Source organism: Phocoena sinus, chromosome 3 (assembly GCF_008692025.1).
Source record: "Phocoena sinus isolate mPhoSin1 chromosome 3, mPhoSin1.pri, whole genome shotgun sequence".
NCBI classification, from domain to species: domain Eukaryota; kingdom Metazoa; phylum Chordata; class Mammalia; order Artiodactyla; family Phocoenidae; genus Phocoena; species Phocoena sinus.
Genome location: NC_045765.1, coordinates 20,136,107 through 20,156,222, shown reverse-complemented (window position 1 = coordinate 20,156,222; position 20,116 = coordinate 20,136,107). Strand labels below are relative to the sequence as shown.

The window sequence follows — 20,116 nt, the reverse complement described above, 5'->3', positions numbered from 1 at the left end:
CAGTGGCCAGGTCAGGGGTTCCTCCACACTCTGCCCCTCATTCACAGGCGTGGTGGTGGGCGTGGTGGAGGCCTGGGATGCAGACCAGACAGAAGCCAACAACCGCATCAGCTTCAGCCTATCAGGGGGTGGTGCCAACAACTTCTTGATCCGAGGCTTGGTGCTGGGGTCTGGGCTGGCAGAGGGCCACCTCTGGCTGCCCTTGGACGTGAGCCTGGACTACGAGACACAGGACTTCTTCAATCTGACAGTGAGTGCTGAGAGCCCAGACCCCCAGGGGCGTGACGCCACGGCAAAAGTCCTCGTGAATGTGGAGGACGTGAATGACGTGCCACCCACCCTGGACTCAACCTCGCTCCGGGGCATCCGTGTGGCTGAGAATGGCTCGCAGCATGGTATAGTGGCTGAGGTGGTGGCTCAGGACAGGGACACCATGTCCCAGGTGGAGGTACAGCTTGTGAACGTCATCTGTACCAAGGCCGGGGTCGACGTGGGCAGTCTGTGCCATGGCTGGTTCTCTGTGCTGGCCAACGGCTCTGTGTTCATCCATCAGAGTGAGGTCATCGACTATGAGACCTGTGACCTGGTCACGCTGGTTGTGCGGGCCTATGACCTCACAACGGACCCCCGCTTCCAAGCCTACAGTGACAATGGTGAGGCAGCCTGGCCTGCAGGGCTCAGCAGGCTGTAACATAGGGGCTGTGGGAAAGAACTGGCACCTGCAAGGTCTGGGCTCAAATTGTGGCTCCAGCCCTTACCAGCTGTTCCACTGGGAAAGTCATGACACCTCCCCTAGCTTTAGTAGCCCCATCTATCAAGTGGAGCTGGGTAGTAGGTTGGCTGTGAAGATTAAATGAGAATATATATGTAAAGCATTTCATGCAGTGTTTGGCACATAGTAAGCACTTAATTAATGCTATTACGTTGTGAGACAGCATAAAAGAAAGAGCACACTTCAGAGCCAGATGTGCACTCAGATCCCACCTCTGACACCAAGTAGCAATAACAATCATATTAACAGCTAGCGTATATTGAATCCTTACTACAGCCAAGAGCTATGCCAGGTACCTTGCAAGCATTTCTTCATTTTATTCCCACACAATCCATGTGGTAGGTGGTCCCTATCCAATTTTATAGATGAGGAAACTGAGGCAGTTCAATAATCTAGATTACACAGCTAGTAAGTGTCAGAATAATGTTATGGTCAGGTGGGACATACCTGGGTTGGACTCAGTCTTGGCCCACTGCTCTTGCTGTGTGACTTTGGACAAGTTGCTTATCCTTTCTGAGGTCTGGGGAGGATGCTCCCTCCTGCGAAGGCCAGAGGAGACTGAGTCAGGAGCAGGGGAGGGGACTGAGCATGGGTGATGCATGGGAGGGAGGCTGCTAGGAGCAAGACTGAGGATGAGGCTTTCTGGGTCAGGTCTTTGCTTAGATACCAAGGCCAGCCAACATTTCCCCCCTAGGAAGCCTCCCCATCACCATCGAGGATGTGAATGACAATGCACCCTACTTTCTGCCTGAGAATAAGACTTTTGGTAAGCAGCAAGCCCCTCCCTCCCCACCCACACTGTACTCTTCCAGGACTACCTTTGGGCAACTCCCACAGATGCTCCTCAGACCCCAGGTGTGCACTGGGAAGAAGGCCTCCAACCCTGCCTCTCCCTCAGGGTTTCAACAGGAGGGGAGACCTGAGTTTTCACCCCAGCTCTGTCCCAACTCACATCTGACCCTGGGCCAGGCCCTCCTTCTCTGGGCCTCAGTTTCCCCATCTGCACAATGAGAGGTGGAGGACCTGCTAACTTAACGGCTTAGGGGTAGTTGTAATGGGGGTCTCTGGTGGTAGAGAGGTTAAGGGCAGGTTTGGTGGGATGAGCCCTGAGCTGGGCTTACGGTCAGCACTTGGCCAATTGGGCACTGGTCCTGACCCCACTGACCTCTTCCTGTCCACACCTGTAGTGATCATCCCAGAACTTGTGATACCCAACCAGCAGGTGGCTTCTGTCCAGGTAAGTCCTTGGCTCCAAACTTTGTCATTCACATTAGCTCCAGGAGACACAGGGCCTAGGCCTTTAGGTCCTTCAGCTGCCCCCAGAATGTTTTAACACTAGAAAGAAAATCTATTGGCTCCGACCTATGAAAAGAAAACCTCAGAATGGAAATGAACACCTGCTTAATTGATATGATTAAACTCCATTAACTGTTAAATGTAGTATTCATAAAAATTTCATGACCGTAAAAATCACTTGCAGTGGTTTTCTCACTACACCAGAATTCTGGAGTATTACAGAGAAATCATAGTAACTGTAAATTAAACAAGTTCCTCATATTAAATAATTTTCAGAGCAAAATTGTAAAAATACTTTCAATTTTTATGGCATTGTATGTGTTTATTAGAGGGTGGCAGCTATGACGTGCAGGGGGGGCGGGTGGTGTGGCCTCCCACACAGCCCTGGGGCCTGGGCCTGGCTGGGCCTCTTACTGAGCTGGGGAGCTGCCACACCTTTCTGGAACTCACTTTCCCTCCTGGACAAGGAGCTGTCAGTTCTTTGCAGTAACTCCTTAGGGTTAAGAGATGGGTTATATGTGGGCATCGCGCCCTGTGCTGTGGAAAGGGCACAGGTGTGGAGATGGATGGGCCTGGCCCTCCCCACTTAGAGCTGTGTGTGCCTGTGGGCAGGACAGGGTCTCTCTCAGAACCCCGGCATTCTCCCATAAAAGGGGGATAGTGATTCTCCCTCTCTAGGTTCTTTCTAGGCTTAAACATTCAGTTTTCCGGTCTACAGCCAATTGCATTCTAATGTCATGAGTCTGGCCATGGCTTTGAACAATTTTCTTTAAATGGACTGCTTTTTGAAACATAAACACCAGCTTTGGCCTCATCCTGAAAAGTGACGTCAGTGGACTCACAGCTCTGTGTGTTGGTTATATTCTTCTCTAAAAGGCACTAGAATGAATAAAATTGCTTGTGCCCTCTCCCCCCATCATTTTGTGGTCCACTAGGGGAATTCGTACTCATGTTAGCAAGCACTGAAACGAGGGATCTAAGGGAAGGTGACTGGCACACAGTGGGTGCCCAGGAAATCTGAGTGTCCCTGAGCTTGTGTGTGTGTGTGTGGCAGTGGTGGGGGTGGGGGAGAGCAGGGTGGGATTTCCACACGGGAAGGACTTTGGGCAATGACCTGTTGAGCTGGGGCGCCAGAAGCAGGGACTTGTTCAAACACTGTTTGTTTAAAGCATTTGGTCAGTGGCCTGGGGAAGGCTGATAGAGATCATGGGGACCAGCCTCCCAGGCCACCCTGGCCTCAGACTCCTGCTGGGGATGGAGGGGTGCCTGACCTGGCCTGGTCCGCAGTTGTTGTTCGCCCTTGCTCCTAGGCCAGAGACAATGACTCAGGGAACAATGGGGCCATCCTGTTCTCCATCTTCCAAGTGGATTTCATCGCTAAGGATGGTGCCACGATCCCTTTCCAGGGCTTCTTCCGTGTCTCCACTTCCTTGGAGGCCAGCGTGTTCATTGGCAACATTGAGTAACTGTGGGCAGCCCCTGGATGGGGTGGGGGGAGCCAAGCAGGGCCTCAAGGCAGTGAGTTCCTCGTCCTGGGAGGTGTACCGGGAGGTTCCAAGGAGACTTCAGCTTGGGTTTCAAGACTGAGCTCTGCTCTCCTACCTTCCATAGGCTGGTGACCAACCTTGATTCCACTCTCCAAGGAACTTACCAAGTGACGGTCAAGGCCCAGGACAGGCCATCTGAGAGTCCTGCCCAGGAAGCCAAAATCACCCTAAATGTGAGTGTCGGGTTCTGCCTTCAGTTCCTAGTGCCCTCTGCCAACCCCTGGGTCCCCTGTGCCTCATCTTCCCCCTACCCTCTTTCTGTAGCTCTTCACTGTGGACCAGAGTTACCGTGTGAGGCTGCAGTTCTCCACGAGCAAGGAGGAGGTGGGCGCCAACACGCAAGAGATTAAGGCGTAGGTCTGGGGAGCTGGGAGGGACCTGTGGGGAAAAACACGGCCTGGCAGCCTGGTCCCTGACAGAAACCTGGATGGCATATCTCCTAACCCTGTCCCTGACCCACACTTGACCTTGTCCTTGTCTTTTATTTAAAATTAATTTTTACTGGAGTATGGTTGCTTTACAACGTTGTGTTAGCCTCCACTGCACAACAAAATGAATGAGCCATACACATACAGATGTCCCCTCCCTTTTGGACTCCCCTCTCATTTAGGTTACCACAGTGCATTAGGTAGTGTCCTTGTCTTTGACCCTGTACCTGTACTTGCACTTCCTTTCTGCCTGTCCCCAGAAGCCTATGGTTGCCTGGGCAAAGACAGGCCTAAATAGGGCTGCCATGTACAGTTGCAAAGGCTGTGCATCGCACAAGGGCACTCTGCTTGCTAAACTGGAAACCCAGTCCCAGAGGAAGGGGCATCCTTGTCTAATTTGCACAGAAGTGCAACTTGCTTAGCCAATGGAGCTGTCCAGAGGTGGTGCCCCTCACACAATCCCTAATTCCACTGGCAGAGCCCTGGCCACAGGCCTGGGCTAAGGCCCCTACCCCAGCCCTCTGTGACACCTGCCCCCTTTGCAGGGCTCTTGTCCAGGCGACCAGGACTACTGTCTACATTGTGAACATTCAGGACATAGAATCCATGGCTCGGTGAGTGCCCACAGGACCGGTGGTTGGGGCGAAGAAGAGAGGACCAGCAGTAGGAGGGGCCTGCCTGTCTGGTGGTTCTGCACTGCTGGCTTCACCTCTGCCCCATTCCAGGGCCCGAGGCCGTTCCTACCTCGATGCCTACTTTGTCTTCTCAAATGGGTCAGCCTTGACCCGTGATCAGCTGAGTGTGTGAGTGGGGCTGCCCTTGGGGTGGGCAGGAGGGTAAGCAGGAAGCCTGGGGGATGGGGATGCCAACGTCCCTCGGGCCTGAGCGGGGCTCTGTGGCCAGGACGATCCGGAATGACAAGGACTCCCTGACCAAGCTGCTGCAGCTGGGGCTGGTGGTGCTGGTGAGTGTCGGCAGGGTGGAGGTAACAGGGGGGTGAGGAGGGGGGTGTTGACCCTACATCCTCCCCCATCACAATCCTTCTTCTCCAGGGCCCCCAGGAGAGCCAGGAGTCAGAGTTGCCGGACACGCTCCATAACGCCGTCATAGGATTGGGAGTGGCTTTGCTGCTGGTCATCGTGATCATGACCACGGTCCTCGTGTGTACCCAGAAGAGGTGCTGCTCCCATCACCCCCTGTGTCTTCAACCTCGCCTCTCCCACCACCCAAGATATCTGAGGGGTAGAAAGACCTGGGGTTTAGGTGTCAGGTACATCTGTATTCAACCCCAGGTGACCCGTTATGACCTCTTGGGTATGTTAAACTCCCCTCCCCAAGCCTCAGTTTCCTCATTTGCAGAATGGGCATGACACTAGATTCCTCAAAGCATTCAAGGGAACCATGTGCATTTCATACCGAGCAAGGTGTCTGGCACATACTATACATTTAATAAATGCTGCTTCTTTTCACCTTTCCAATACATATGAAGCCAGTAGCCACATCTGGGTTTGATTCTAGGCTTTGCCACTGGTCAGCTGCGCGTTCTTCAGCAAATCATTTCCCTTCTCTGGTTCTTCCTTGTACCCTCTGTTAAATGGAGCTAACACTCCCACCTGCCAGGGTTGTTGTGAAGTCACACTCTCAGGGCCTGCACTGGGCACACAGTAGGTGTGCAGGGAAAATAGTGATGCCCCCCCGCCATGTTCCCCCCAGCTACCACCGGAAACTTCGGGCTCTGAAGGCTTCCAAGGAGGCCCGGAAGACAGCGGCGGGGGTGACGCCCCCAGTCTCTGCCATCCCCGGGACTAACGTGTACAACACTGAGCGGTAAGTGGGGGTCGAAGGATGGGTAAGAGGCCCCATGGGGTGGTTGAGGCCCACGGTCGCTTGACTGGGCCTTCTTTCCAGTGCCAATCCCGTGCTGAACCTCCCCACCAAGGACCTGGGCTTCGAGTCCCAGTCTTCCTCCAGTGACTTGGACCACGTCAGGTGAGCAGTGCTGGTTGTAGTGGTAGTTATGGTGGTGGTAATGGTGATGGTGACAGTGATGGTAGTGATGGTGATGATGGTGATGGCGATGGTGCTGATGGTGATGGTGGTAGTGGTGATGGTGATGGTGGTGGTGGTGATGATGGTGGTGATGGCAGTGGTGGTAATGGTGATGGTGGTAGTGGTGACAGTGATGGTGGTGGTAATGGTGGTGGTGATGATGGTGGTGATGGCAATGGTGGTAATGGTGGTGGTGATGGTAGTGGTGGTGAGGTGGTAGTCGAGGTAGTGATGGTGATGGTGGTGGTGATGGCAGGGGTAGCTGTTGGCCAGAGATAGGGAGGGCTGGGCCTGCCAACTCTCTGAGCTCCATTACCTCCCTTTCAGCCTCAACTCCCTGGATGACAACTCTGTGGATCTGGAAAAGAGCAGGCAGGAAATCAAGGCAAGATGGGGGATGAGCTGGTGCCTGGGGCTTCTGACTTGGGGCTCTTCTCTGAAGGGGTGGGTTTCAGGACAGAGCTCGAGGGACCTCCTGCTGCCATGGGTGTGTCTGCATCCGGCCCTGGGAAACCCCACGGCTTTGGAATGGGGCCCGATCCTTGCTCCCCTACTCATTAACTGTGACCCTGGGTGGGTGAATTCTTCCCTCTGGTTCTCAGTTTTCTCATCTATAAATGGGGATCAGAACACCAAATATGCAGGACTGCTGTGAGGATGAAATAAGAGTGGGTATGAAAACGATCTGGCATAAAACGAGTGGTCAGGAATCTGGTTCCCTCCCTTTATATCCTTTATATAAAAGCTGGTGGGGCAGGGGGAGGAGATCCAGAGATGAACATAATCTAGCCAGGGAGCAAAGGTAGGCTCAGATGAACAACAATACCATCATTTATTCAATAGGTTAGTTGGTTCAGTTAGACCAAGCATTTGTGCAGCCTGGGCTGCTGACTGGAATCACGTGGGGAGCTCTTTAGACCTGAGGATGCCAGGTCACAGCTCAGAGATTCTGATCAGATAGCTGGGGTGGGCCTGGGCAAGAAGGTGCTGCTAAAGCTTCTGGGGTTCTAATGTGCAGGCAGGAGTGAGAACCACGAAAGTAGGAGAGTAGATCAGAGGGCTGAATGGGGGATGGGACGCCAGAACCAGAAGGAACTACCCTCTCCTTCCCACTCTGAAAACCACCACTGGAGTAGAAGCTCTGAGACCCACTGAGCTTTTATAGTCTGCGGTTCTCTCTCTGTGTGTGTGTGTGTGTGTGTGTGTGTGTGTGTGTGTGTGTGTGTGTGTGTTTGCGCGCACGCGTGCGTAGGGGTGGATATCCACCCACCATTCACCTTATCCACCCTACTTTGGGTCCTGCCCTCAGCCGGGCCCTGCCCTTCCAGGGGGTCCCTTGCTGTTCCTCATGATTCAGGACTTATTTTCCCTTGAGGACCCCTTACTTGGAAAGATTTGGTCAACCAAAGCCTCTCGTGGGTGTTAAAATATCAGAATGCTGCCCAGGGACCTGGCTGTAACATGGAGGCCTCCAAATGGACCCCCAAGGATGGGGGTCATCAATGGTGGTCCAGGCTGCCAGGCAGTGCAGGAGGCCTCTGGGTGGATGGCTCATCTCTGGTTCAAGATGGTTTGGGGCAAAAACTCCAATAAACATATCTGGGGGGAACTGAGGCAGAAAGGAGCAGTCTTGTGGGCTGGAGCTTGTGACCCAGCAGGTAGGCCCTGGTGGAGGCCAAAGCTGACCCCCAGAGGGGAGTGGAGTCAGAGACCCCAGCAGTGGGGCTGGACCTGTGGGCTGAGGAGGTTCAGGGAGCTCTGAGTCTGGAAAGGGAGAGGGGGCCAGGCCGCTAAGAGTCTTCAAAGCCAAGAAAGAGCCAATCCTGCAATGGCAGGGGGTTGTTCAGTTTCTGAGAAGCTGCCCGAGGCTCCACCCCAACTCCTGCAGTGGTAGGTGGGCCTTGGGGTCTCTGGGTGGGGAACGCAGGTGGGGCTTCCTTCCACAGATCCCTTGGTGCCCTGACTCACCTAAGACTTCCGTAAATGTTTGTGTGGAAGGTCTGTGAGATCTGAGGGCCCATCCAATCCAAACTTTTCAAGCAAACAAGGCCAGGGAGGGGTGCTGAGCTGCCCAAGGTCAGAAAGCTTGCAAGGCCAGGGCAGCCCAGAACCCAGGTATCCTGTCTCCCGGGCCAGGCTGCACTTCCTGGGCTGTACTGCGCCAAATGCTCCCACTGGGGATCTGTGTAGAGGGCTCTGGGAAGCTCAGGCACAACGTTTAGTCCCTCCTGGGGCCCCTCACGTGTTCCACTGTTTACCAGGGACTGGAACAGTCCCAGTCTGGAAAAAGCCCTTCGTGTGCCCTGGGGAGGATGGAGGTGGTGGAGGCTCTGTCCCCGTGGGTGTCTATGTGGTGGAGTAGCTGAGCCTTGGGGCCTGGCTGGTCCGCAGGAGGGATTCTTGTGAGGGTGTGACACATCACATGGGGAGGGGTAAGAGGAAAGGCAGGAGACGAGAGAGTGTGTGCCATGATGGCCTGCAGGTGGGATCCTGGGTGTGACATGTCCCTCTGGGGTGGCAGAAGGACCTGCCAAACTCAGCCAGGAGCAGCGCTGAGCCATGGACAGGCTTTACAGCCAGCAAGACCAGCGGTCCAAACACCGCTCTGTCCCTTCCTGGACAGAGAGCGCTCCGAGCCTCAATTTCCGCATCTGTAAAGTGGGGGACATGATCCCTCCCTTGGGGGTCCTGTGGGTACCTCAGGTGATGGATGGTTGTGCCCAGCACGGTGCCTGCCATGAGGTACAGGTGACAGGAACTGTGCTGGACTGGCTCCTTGGCACAGGACACAGGGCCTGGCATCATTCAGGACTGGGCAGAACACCCAAATGCCACCATGTCCATGGGTGGGCAAAGGCCAGAGTAGACCCCCTAGGCCCTCCCCTTCACCTGAGCCCATCTGTACCACCAGTATCCATGGCCCCCTCTGGGACAGTCAGGAAACTGAGGCCCCAGCCAAGGAGCCATCTGGTCGTGGGCTTGAAGGGCCACCCACTCTCCTAAGGACTGGGGAGATCACCCCATCTTGGCCCTCCCTCTTCCCACAGACGGAGCCCCTGCACAGTCTGATGGGGCCGGATCCAGAGCCCCTGAACAGAGTGCTGTCAGGAATGAAGGTGGGCACACGTGGACAGCAGAAGGAGGAGCTGGCCTTCACCAACACTGGCCTGAATACCACAGACCTGTGATGGGGGCCCTGCCACAGGACCCTGGCCACAGAGCCCCACATGGGCCCCCACTCTTCTGGGTCACCTTGGAAGAGGCCTTGTTACCCCCAAATTATACCTACCCCTCCCCGAACATAATAAGATATCATGTTGCTCCACCCCCGTCTGCTTGTAGCCAATCACAGCTGACAAGAGTTGGGGGAGTATTTTATTACCAATGTATATATTGTGACAGTTTGTAGCCAAAAACCGCGGCTGGAGGGGTGGGACACGGGAACTGAGTTGTCACAAGGGACTTGTGGGGCTCACAGCACTGGGGGACCGAGGGCTGGAGAGGGTGGTCTTTCAGGGACTACTGTGGTTGTAGAATGAGCTCTCCATCCTGCCCCCAATACCCAAGACCAGTTGCCACCCAGGCTGTCTGTGAGCCTCTGACTCTGATCCCCGGACCGGTCTGAGCCCTCTCCCCTTTCTGTGACTCAGCTGCGCCCCCAGGGCACTCCTGCAGCTGCCTTTGGCCTGTCTGGGAATTGTGGACCAGTGTCCAGTGGGGGTGGGGATAGGGTTGGGGATTGGGCCAGGTGAGGGGGAGACAGGAACTGGGGACAACTACCAGCATGCAAGAGATGCCCAGGCCATGGGGCCAGCCCGCTGCATGGACATGCACTCGCATACACCCGGGGCCTTGCACATCGGGGGTCTCACATGTCAATCCTCGCACACTTGGGGTTTTTGTACACAGTCTCTCCCGTTCTGGGGACCTGGCCGCCGCTGGAGACCACAGTGCACCAGTCTGGACATCTCAGGAGCCTGCCTCAGCTCTCAGGGCTGGGAGCGTGGGTGCTGAGCGGGTCCCCAGAGGTCGCCCAGTGTGACCGGGAGGGGGTGGAACTGAGGGCTGTGAGGGGACAGTGGGGTGTCAGGGCTGGGTTCGTGGGCTCATGACCACGAGGGAGCCGGGTAGAGGGCGTTCATTTGTGTGTTTAGGAGGGGAGGGGGCTGGAAAGACAGGATAAGACCCTAGAGGCTGCCCGCCCCTCGGAGGCCTGTCACGCGTCGAGGGGATCCCTTCTAGGGGTCTGGGGTCAAGAAGGGAGCCTGAGAAGGTTGGAAACCCGGGCGTACAAAAGGGGAGCAGATCACTCGGCCGTGGGCCCGGCCCGTGAGCAGCACCGCGGCCGGCGCACACTCTGCAGCAGCGCGCGGAAGAGGCCGGGTGGGCGCTTCGCTGCGCCCTCTGGGGGCGCGGTGCGCACGGAGCCCGTACGGCCCGGGCCCTGACGCGCAGCGGGCGGCGCCGCGGGCGCCCCTTGGCGGCCGTGCTCCTCGATCTGTCGCTCCAGATGCTTCTGGATGGCCATGCCCAGTACCTCCACCTCCATGGCGGCGCCGTACACCTCCCACGTCATGCCCTTTTCGTCCCAGCTCACGTCGCGCACCGGCTCAGCGGCCTCTGGGGGCGCCACGGCGGCTGCCAGTGCGGAGCCCGGCCGCACCCGCACTTCGGGGAAGGCGGGCGGCGCGGCGGCCTGCGGCGTCATGGGCTCCGTGGCCACGGAGCGCGTCTCGGCGGCGCCCAGTGACACCTGTAGGCCCGCGTCCCGGCGAGAGGGCGGCCTGGGCGCGGGGCTGGGTGCGCGCGGCGCCGCCTGGAAGCTGAAGGCCAAGCCGCCCCCGCCGTCCTGCGGAGACATGGGGCTCACGGCCACCGACACACAGGCCTGCGAGCCCGCCTGCGTGCCCGCGTCCTCGCGTGGCGGCGTGGCGCTCGCCTCCCACGACGGCGCCTTGGTGAAGTTGTCGCGAGTTCGCGGCCCCGGCGACGGCGCTACGGCCTCCAGGCCCGGGTTTCTCTCGGCCCTAGCGGCCGCCGGGTCCTTCTGGCCAAGGCTGCAGGCCTCGGAGCTGGGCAGTGGCGCTGGCTCCACGCGACCCCCGCTATCCGCGGGGTAAGAAGCGGAGCCGCAGGGTTTGTCATCTGCCTGCCTGGAGGAGGAGGCCTCCGCCTTCTCCAGGGTCAGGTGGGCCTGCTTCCCCGAGGATGGGGGTTCCCCTTTTCCCTGAGGCGCAGAGTCAGTCTTCCCCAGGGCTACAGGCTCCAACTTCCCAGAGACAATAGAGGATCCAGGATCCCCCTTCTCCGAGGTCAGCGGCTTCTCCTGCAAAGATTTAGCCTCTGCTTTTCCTGATGAGGCGGTGCCCTCCTGCCCAGGGGGCCTTGTTTCTGCTTTGCCCTCAGACTTGGGTTCTGCTTTCCCTGAAGCCCTGGGATCCACCTTCGTGGAGTTCATAGGATTGCCCTTCTCTAGAGGCAGAGGATCCACCTTTCCCTCTGGGACAGCTTCTGCTTTTCCCGAGGATGCCTGGACTGTTTTTCCTAGGGTCGTGGGGGCCACCTTTCCTGCAGACTCGGAGTTCATGTCTCCAGGGGGAGCAGTTTCTGCCTTTCCCTTGCATACAGGGTCCACTTTACCCAAGGTGGGGGGATCAGCCTTCCCTGAGGCCGTGAGACCCACCTTTCCAGGGGCCACAGGACCTGACGTTTCTGAAGATAGTGGATCTGCTTTTCTCCCAGTCACTGCCTCAGTTTTTACAGAGGATGGGGGACCCGCTGGGCCTGAGGACACAGGGTCTGTCTTTCCTGATGATTCAGGATTCACTTTTCCAGAAGATGATGTTTTTGTATTTCCCACAGAAATGGGATCACCCTTTCTGGAGGACACTGGGTCCTCCTTTCTTGAGGATGCAGTTTCTGTCTTTCCCACAGACATCAGTTCTGCTTGTCCAGGAGAAAAGGGCTCTGGCTTTCCTGAGGACACAGGATCCACTTTTCCCAAAGAAACTGGACCCGTCTTGCCTGAAGACACAGGGTCCATGTTTTTCAAAGATGTAGGATCCATCCTTCCTGAAAACATGGGATCCACCTGTCCAGTAGACATGGTTTTTGTCATTCTCATAGACATGGACTCTTGCTTTCCTGAGGAGGCAGGATCCATCTTTCCCAGGAACTGAGGGTCCTCTTTTGTAGAGGACACGGTTTCTGCATTAACCATAGATGCAGGCTCTGTCATCCCTAAGTGAGTAGGATCCACCCTTCCAGATGACCCCAGAGCCACTGTTCCAGGGGATACAGGCTGGATTTTGCCTGATGACCCTGGAGTCAGCATTCCCAAGGACCCGGGATCTGTCTTTCCTACAGATGGAGAATCCGTGTTTTCCAAGCACATGGGATCCACCTTTTCAGATAGCTCAGGATCTTTCTTTCCCAAGGATACAAGATCTGTCTTTCCCGCAGATGCAGGACCCACCTCTTCCGAGGACACTTGAAGGTCTTTTCCTGAATACCTGGGCTCCTCCTTTTCTGGGAATGCAGGATCCACTTTGCCCAAGGATACAGGATACTCCTTCCTTGCAGACATTGTATCCACCTTGCTGGAGCACTCAGGATCTACCTTTCCCAATGATCCAGGATCCTCCTTTCTTGGGGTCACAGGATCCATCCTTCCAGAAGCCACAGGCTCCGTCTTTCCTGTAAACATGGGATCTGCCTTCCTCAAGGACCCGGCATCTTCTTTTCCTATGGAAATGGAATCTGCCTGCTTTGAAGACTTGGAATCCATCTTCTGAAATAACATAGGATTTCTGTTTTCTGAGGATGAAGGGTCAGTTTTCACTGAGGACACAGGCTCTGGCTTCCCAGAGAAGGTGGTTTCTGGTGTCCCTGAGATCAAGGCTCCATGTGTCCCTAATGTCTCCTTGGTGGCTGCCTCTTGGGGAGGGATGCAGGTCAGGGAGGGGAAGGCCAAACTCCTGCCAGGGCCCTCAGAGCAGGATGCCCTTTCCCCAGCCCCAGTGGGGTTGCTGTGTCCATGCCTGGGCTTTGGGCAGGAGTGTGCCTTGGGGGTGCAGGGCTGGCCTTTTGCTGGGAGGGGCAGCAGTCCCTCATGGCCGGGCTCCCAGCCCCCAGGCTCCCATCCTGTGGGCAGCAGAGGGCTGTGGGCTGGGGTCCTGGGGGGCTGGAGTCCTTTCGAAGCAGCTGGAGCCAGGCTGGGTCTTCAGCGCTGCCCAGCTGCCCTCATGACCATGCTTGGGCCCCAGGTTTCTGTCTGGTTCTGAAACACAGAGAGAGCAGACTCAGACTCAGAGGGGATCCAGTGGGGAGGAGCCTCCATCTGGGCCTCCTCCTTCTCACTCTCTTTCTAGCAGGCGGGGCTTCTCACCACGTTCTCTGCCTTTGTCTGGTCCCCTCCTGCCCCATAGGGTCTGGGCTAAAAACATGAACCCAACTATGTCATTCCCCTGCTTCACTGCTCCCAGTGGCCCTCTGGATAAAGGTCAGGCTTCCTAAAATGGCATTCAAGGCCCTTCACAACTTGGCCACAGTCTAACTTTTCCAGTCCATCTAACATCACCCCTCCCTTATCAGCCCACCCCATGCAACATGCTACCTAGAAGTTATGCTTTTCTCCTTTAGGCCATGGGTCACAAATTCTGATGCCATAGGAGCCAGGTAGGTAATTTAATTGAGGGAAACAGACTGGGTACAGAACAGTAGGGAGTGGTGGGGACTAAGGCAAAGTGGAGAGCACATGCCCTGTCTAAAGGGGGAGCCATACTCCATCAGCCAAGTACTGCCCTGGAGAAATGCATCTTAGTAGTATCAGTCAGAAGTGGGAAATATAGAAGTTTACTGTAAAATATCCCAATTAATTCAAGATTAAAAAAATAAAAACCAGTATGTGGCCCAAACAAAATATGTCTGCTGATCACCAGTTTATGTCTGTGTAGGCCCTGGGGAGATGGGAATGGTTTACAGTCAAGGAAAGGACACAGTCTGAAATGTGTGTTTTCAAAGGTTGCTCAGGGATGGTGTGGAGGCTGGAGGGGAGGGGCTGGCCAATCATTTATTCAATCTCTCATTCATCTAATTCTTCATTCGTTTACCCAGCCCCTTCTCTGCGACAGTCTAGATGAGAGATGGTACAGCGAAGGTTGTGGGAATGAAGAGTTGGCAGGATTGAGAGGTCTGAGGGAAACTAACAGGAACCAGCTGGCGGTAAGAGGTGATGGTGGGGGTGGCCTGCAGGATGCTGGCTAGGGTGGCGGGTGCTGGACGACAGATCCGGGAAAAGGGGGAGTTGCATTTTGGACAAGTTGAGTGTGTGGTGCCTGGGGGATATCCAGGGAGAGGGTCTGGCAGGCAGCTGGATCTGCATGCAACTCTGTTTTATTATACACTCAGCGGCCAAAGCAAGCAGAGTTCCCAATTCCCCCCAGACCTCTTCCTCCTGCCATCTTCTCCAAAGCCATATTGCTGGTGCTCAGGCCAATATCCCTTGACTTTTTCTCACACCCGGCATCCCATCATCAGCAAAACATAATGGATCTACCTTCAAAATATATCGAGAATTTGGCCACTACCCTGAGCCAAACCTGCACCTTCTCCCACCTGGATTCTCCTTGCTTTTTCCTTCACCCCATATAGTTTTTTCTCAACACAGGAACCAGAGGGATCTTAGTAAAACTCAAGGTAGATCACGTCCCTCCTTTGCCCAGAACCATGCAATGTCTCGCCATCTCATGCAATGTAGAAGTAAACTCCTTACCATAGCCCACAAGTTCCTGCCATTTTCTGGCCCCGTCACCGCTCTTGGCCTTGTCTCCTACTGCTCTCCTGTGATTACCCTGCTTCAGTCACCCTGGCTGCCCCGCTGATCCTTGAACCCACTGCCTTGGGGCCTTTGCACTCGCTGTCTCCTCTGCCTGAAATGCTTTCCTTCCCAACATCTGCATCTCCCTGAAGCTTTCCCTGACCCAACCTGTGTAAAATAGCCTCCTTCACAATACTGGCTGACGCTTTCCATCCCCCTTGCCCCGATCAGTTTTTCTTCATGGTACCTGTCTCCAGCCACCATATTGCATATGTTTGTTTATTGCTCGTGATTTGTCTCTCCCATCAGAATGTCATCTCCGGAAGTGTGGGGACTTTGCTGTGTTCACTGATGTGGTCTCAGGGTTGAGAACAATGACTGGCACATAGTAAGCAAGCGGCTCCCAATAAGTATTCGTTAAGTGAATGACTGAATGACCTATCTATGATGTTAGTCCAACCATGCCGCTCCTTGGCTCAAAACCCTCCTTGCTTTTTCAGGGGAAGTAAATTGGTTGTAATGTTTTTGGAAGGACATTTATCGATTCATGTCAGTTTACAATGCATACAGCATTTGGCCCAGCAAGCCCACCTCCGGGGTGGTCTTGAAGACAGACAAATGGTGCATTGAGAACATGGCTGGTGATGAGAAGAAAACCAGGAAGTGGGCTTGTAAAATGTGGGACAAGCACAGAGGACCTCCCCTCCCCCACAGCTGTTAGAATGTGTGGAGTGATGAGGAAAGATGCCCAAGATAAATTAAGTGAAAAAAAGCCAGAGGATAGCATGGCTAGTGGGATCCCATGCGGGTAGGCAAGGACAAGGACAAATACACATCTGTAGGTTTATTTATAAAGAGAAAATTTCTGGAAGGAAACCCATGAAACTTTTAGCAGTGATTGCCTTTGTGAAGCGAGACCAGGGATCTGGAGGTGGAAGGGACTTTTTTTGAATGCCCCTTTGCGACACTTGAATTTTGGTTGGGTGCACATATTTTTTTAAAAACAGGAAAAAAAAATAAACTTTTAATGACTCCCTGTTACTTATAGGGTCAAGTTCCAACTCTTCAATGTGCTTCTAAGCCCCTGTGTATTTACTCACCTGCTGGGCTTTATCTTTCATTATGCACTCCATCCCCCAAAGCATGTGTACACACACACACACACACACACACACGGAAGCTCTTTGGGTTCAACCATGGGTTCACATTCTTTCCAATCTTGGCCTCTACACACCTTCCCGCTTGGCTCTTATTAAACCTTCAGTCCTCAGTTTAAATGCCTCCTCCTCCAGTGAGCCTTCTTTGCCCACCAGCTTCCTCAGGGTCCCTGTGGCCTCTTGTTCTGCCCCTAACCAGACTCTTGTCATTCTGCTTGTAGCCCTTTACACCTCTGAGTCCCCGCCTAGCCCTCAGGTCCCTGGATGGGGACTCAGCTGGTATTGTTCACGACCGGGTCCCCCAAGCTTTGGGCATATGAGACTTGGGGGGATAAGGGTTATCACCAAAATGGGGGCATGGGGGGGAGGGGCAGTTTGCAGAGGATGGCGCGGGACTGGGTTTTGGGAAGTTGAACTGGGGTGCCTGGGGGACTTATAGGGGAGATATCCAGGAGGCTGCTGGGAGACAGGTTTGAAACACAGGAGAGGTCTGCTGCAATTCTTCGGATCTGGTTTTCGACAGCATAAAAATGGCGGGTGTATGGGGAGCTTGGGCTGGAACTGGAAGGAGTCACCAAGGGCTATAGGAGGTGTGCTGAGTCTTCACCACCCTTCCTTTCACCCCTGGTAGCTCAGCCCTGGGGTCCTCTCACACCAGCCCCTCCAACAGGCTCCCTACCCCTTGGTGAGGCATGGGTAGTAAGTTGGGACAGCTCCCTGATTTACCAGCTCTGTGACCTCAGGCCAGTCCCATCTCCTCACTGGGGACCCTAACAAACCTACCCCCTGCTCCCACAGGGCTGCAGGGAGAATTAAAGATGAGGGGTGTGCACGTCTCTGCTACTTTAGGGCTGGGCTGTGTACATGCAAGGCCTGTTTTTATCTACCCAGCCTGTCAGAGCCCAGCTGTGCTCCCAGGAGGGGGCAGGGGAGGGAGGGCCAGCAGCACAGGCCCAAACTGGCAAAACCTCACCCTTGGACATGCTTGATTAACTCGGAGTGCTTAAAAAAATTTTTTTAAGGAATTTAGTCATCAACATTTAAAAATTAGAAGGTTTCATGTAAAAATAAGATTTCTAGCTTCTCTTGGAAAACTAAAACTTGGCAATCTGAGCGTGATTCCTGCACGGCAGCAGTCAGCTGGAGCCAAGCAGTGGCTACTTCCTTAGTTGGGGGTACACTCTCCAATTAGCCACCATCTCTACCCCTCCCAGTGGTGTCCTGGACACTGAGGTTGACTGCCCGCTGCCACTGATTTGCACCATCCTTCTTACGGCAGCCCTTCATGCATGCTGCCCACCTGGCCAGTAGTCACCTGAGTTTTTTTTTTTTTGGCGGTTCGCGGGCCTCTCACTGTTGTGGCCTCTCCCGCTGCGGAGCACAGGCTCCGGACGCGCAGGCTCAGCCGCTATGCCCAGCTGCTCCTCGGCATGTGGGATCCTCCCGGACCGGGGCACGAACCCGTGTCCCCTGCATCGGCAGGCGGACTCTCAACCACTGCGCCACCAGGGAAGCCCCGTCACCTGAGTTTTGACCCTTGACCTAGATGCCAAGAAAGGTGGGAGGTGACCTCAAGCCCTCACTATGCTTATTATGTGCAGATCCCATACACTTTCCAGGCAGATGTTGTGTTCTCATTTTCCAGAGAAGGAAACTAAGGTTCCAAGAGGCAGGCATGGCCCAGCTGGTAACATACCCCTTCCGAAAGTCCTCCTGGAAGAGGCCGGCTGCTTAGTTCTCAGGTCACAATTCTCTGATATGGGATAAGGTCCCGGATTGGGACGGAGAGCCTGGCCAGGGAGTTAGAAAGATGTGGGGTCAAGCCCCAGCTTAATCATTGACTTGCTACATGACTTTGGGTGAGTTTTTCCACACCCTGAACCTCCATTTCCCAATCTGTGAAATGGGGGAGAGGATGTAGCTATATTTAGTAGAGCTGGCAGAGCCCTGGCTTTAAGAGCTGCCAAGATACCATTCCCAGAGGCTCTGCTGCTCACAGTTCTGCTAGACTTTTCCTGGTTCTCAAAGAAGCCTTGGTATCGGCCAGCCTCTTCTCCAAAAGGCAACTCAGGCCTGGGGCCCTACCTCCTCACCTCCCATCTCCTACTGGAACCCAGCTCCATCACTCCCCCACTGCGCGCTCAGCCCCGGACGCAGCATTCTCAGGCTCATTTTAGCCCCTGGACTCCACAACAATCTCACGAGGGGGGCATTATCATCCCATTTCACAGATGACACTGAGGTCAGAGGGAGAAAAGACTTGACCAAGGGCACACAGCTGGGATGGGGGGCTCTAATTCAAAGCCTGTTTTGTCTGAATCCAAAGCCTGGCTCTTCCCACTCGTATCAGCTGAGATCCTGGACACCGATGCTTGGCTCTTAAGACCCCTTTCTGCTCTTCAGGGTCATGCCAAGGGTCCTCCCAATCCCCTGGACCTAACAGGCAACCGTGTGAGGGATCGTCTAGGAAAGGAAGCAAGAGTGTCCTCCGTGCGGGAACCCACCTTCGGGAACACCCTATGAGCAGATAAGCCTGCGCACTTCTCCCGCCTGGTTGAGGTAAAAGATTGAAATGACCCCCGGTTGTATGGGCTGGCTCACCCAGCACGCAGGAGAGCACCTAGGTGGCTTGTGGACATCTGCACCAGCTTAGGCCAGCCTGGGGAGCCAGGGCCTGGCTCCTACCTTCTGCTCAAGAACTTGGTGTGCACATGTGCAACACATGTGCAGAATGCCCTGTGTCTCATGGCGGCCACTTGGACCCTGTGGGTATGCACATGTGTGGCCACATGGCCTCAGAGCCTCACTCATAGGAGAGGTGGCCTGGGTATGTGCACAAGTGATTGTGCCCTGCCCCCAGGCAGAGAAGCCCCTGTGAGTGCTCACTCAGGCCCAGAGACCTGACCAGCCAGTTATTTTCCTTTTAGGATTTCTTCCCTAATTGGAGCCAGGGCGCCAGGCACCTGCAAACACCTCCTCCCATGGTGATAAGATTGACAAAGGCTTGTGGTACTTCAGCAGGTGTGTGAGAAAGAGTGTGTGTGTGTGTGTGTTACAATCCTGGTGTGCTGTACTTCACCCTCTCATCCCCTTGTCTCCTACAACCCTCAGAGCAGCAAAGCTTCCTCCCTGGGGCTGGAGGGGAGATGGAGTCTAGCAAAGGGTGATAACCAGTCTTCCTTCCAGAAATGGCCTCCAGACCATCCGTCCATCTATCCACAGGAGAGCAAGACTAGACATGCAGGAGTGGGTGTGTGTGTGTGTGTGTGGAGAGCAAGCTAAAAGTGTGTGACGGAGTGTGTGACACGCCTGCTCCCGGGTCCGGAGGTACATGAGGGATACCATGACGTGCAGCTGTGAATAGGCGCAAGCAGGCCAGAGCAGGATGGCTGCGAGTGCTTTGTGATCGGGGAGTATTGCTGAGTTGAGTGTGCTGTGATAGGCAATGGCTGGTGTGAATGTGTAGCTATGCCTGGGTGTGTACCAAAGGTGTACGGGGTGGGTGCACAGGTGACCATGCGTATGAGTCTGCTGGAATGATCAAGGGACACAGTGGGTGTAGACCTGTGGCCTCGAGCGGTGAGTGTGTGACAGTGTGTGTGATGGAGCCCCAGCGTGTAGTCCACACTGAGCGTGCGACAGCGAATGTGCTCCATGGTGCCAATAGAGCCACTCGAGCGCCGAGCTCGCTCCAGGGGGAAAATGAATCAACGCGGGCGGACCCCTCCCCGCGGTGGCGGGAAGCGTCCCCTCCCGCACCACCGCGCCAAACAAAGCGGCAGTCAGCGGCGAGGCCAGGAGCGGGGCCGGGGTCTTACAGGGTGGGCTGGCCCGCAGGGCCCCTCGGGTGCTCGGCCAGGACTGCGGACCCACCCCCGCCCCGCCCCTGAGTGGAACCTGGAAATGGACACCCGTCGCCCCGGCCGCGCGCGTACATTCACCCGGGCGCACGCCAGACACACGCTGCGCACGGTGCCCAAACCCCGCCACCCAGGAGGTTCGAGGACCCTGGACAGCGGCTCTGGGGCGGCCGCGAGCCGAAGAAGGCG

General features: G+C 55.3%; 2 protein-coding genes across 2 annotated transcripts in view; one reads left to right on the top strand and one right to left on the bottom strand.

Moving 5' to 3' along the window:
- CDHR2 (cadherin related family member 2) overlaps positions 1 to 9,473 on the top strand; it is a 38,094-nt gene extending 28,621 nt beyond the window's left edge. Inside the window, exons 19-32 of the mRNA XM_032628965.1 lie at positions 48 to 653; positions 1,467 to 1,538; positions 1,960 to 2,009; positions 3,379 to 3,530; positions 3,680 to 3,788; positions 3,880 to 3,968; positions 4,589 to 4,657; positions 4,769 to 4,846; positions 4,947 to 5,007; positions 5,096 to 5,220; positions 5,757 to 5,870; positions 5,952 to 6,032; positions 6,420 to 6,477; positions 9,140 to 9,473. Coding sequence (XP_032484856.1) covers positions 48 to 653; positions 1,467 to 1,538; positions 1,960 to 2,009; positions 3,379 to 3,530; positions 3,680 to 3,788; positions 3,880 to 3,968; positions 4,589 to 4,657; positions 4,769 to 4,846; positions 4,947 to 5,007; positions 5,096 to 5,220; positions 5,757 to 5,870; positions 5,952 to 6,032; positions 6,420 to 6,477; positions 9,140 to 9,280 — 1,805 coding nt within the window. The 3' untranslated portion in view covers positions 9,281 to 9,473. The remainder of the gene's footprint in view (positions 1 to 47; positions 654 to 1,466; positions 1,539 to 1,959; positions 2,010 to 3,378; positions 3,531 to 3,679; positions 3,789 to 3,879; positions 3,969 to 4,588; positions 4,658 to 4,768; positions 4,847 to 4,946; positions 5,008 to 5,095; positions 5,221 to 5,756; positions 5,871 to 5,951; positions 6,033 to 6,419; positions 6,478 to 9,139) is intronic.
- Positions 9,474 to 10,292: 819 nt separating this feature from the next.
- On the bottom strand, positions 10,293 to 19,723 carry GPRIN1 (G protein regulated inducer of neurite outgrowth 1). Its single transcript, XM_032626490.1, is given in 4 exon segments — positions 10,293 to 13,127; positions 13,130 to 13,328; positions 14,301 to 14,368; positions 19,552 to 19,723. Coding segments are annotated over 4 exon segments (3,168 nt in total). The 3' UTR covers positions 10,293 to 10,398.
- Positions 19,724 to 20,116: the final 393 nt, after the last annotated feature.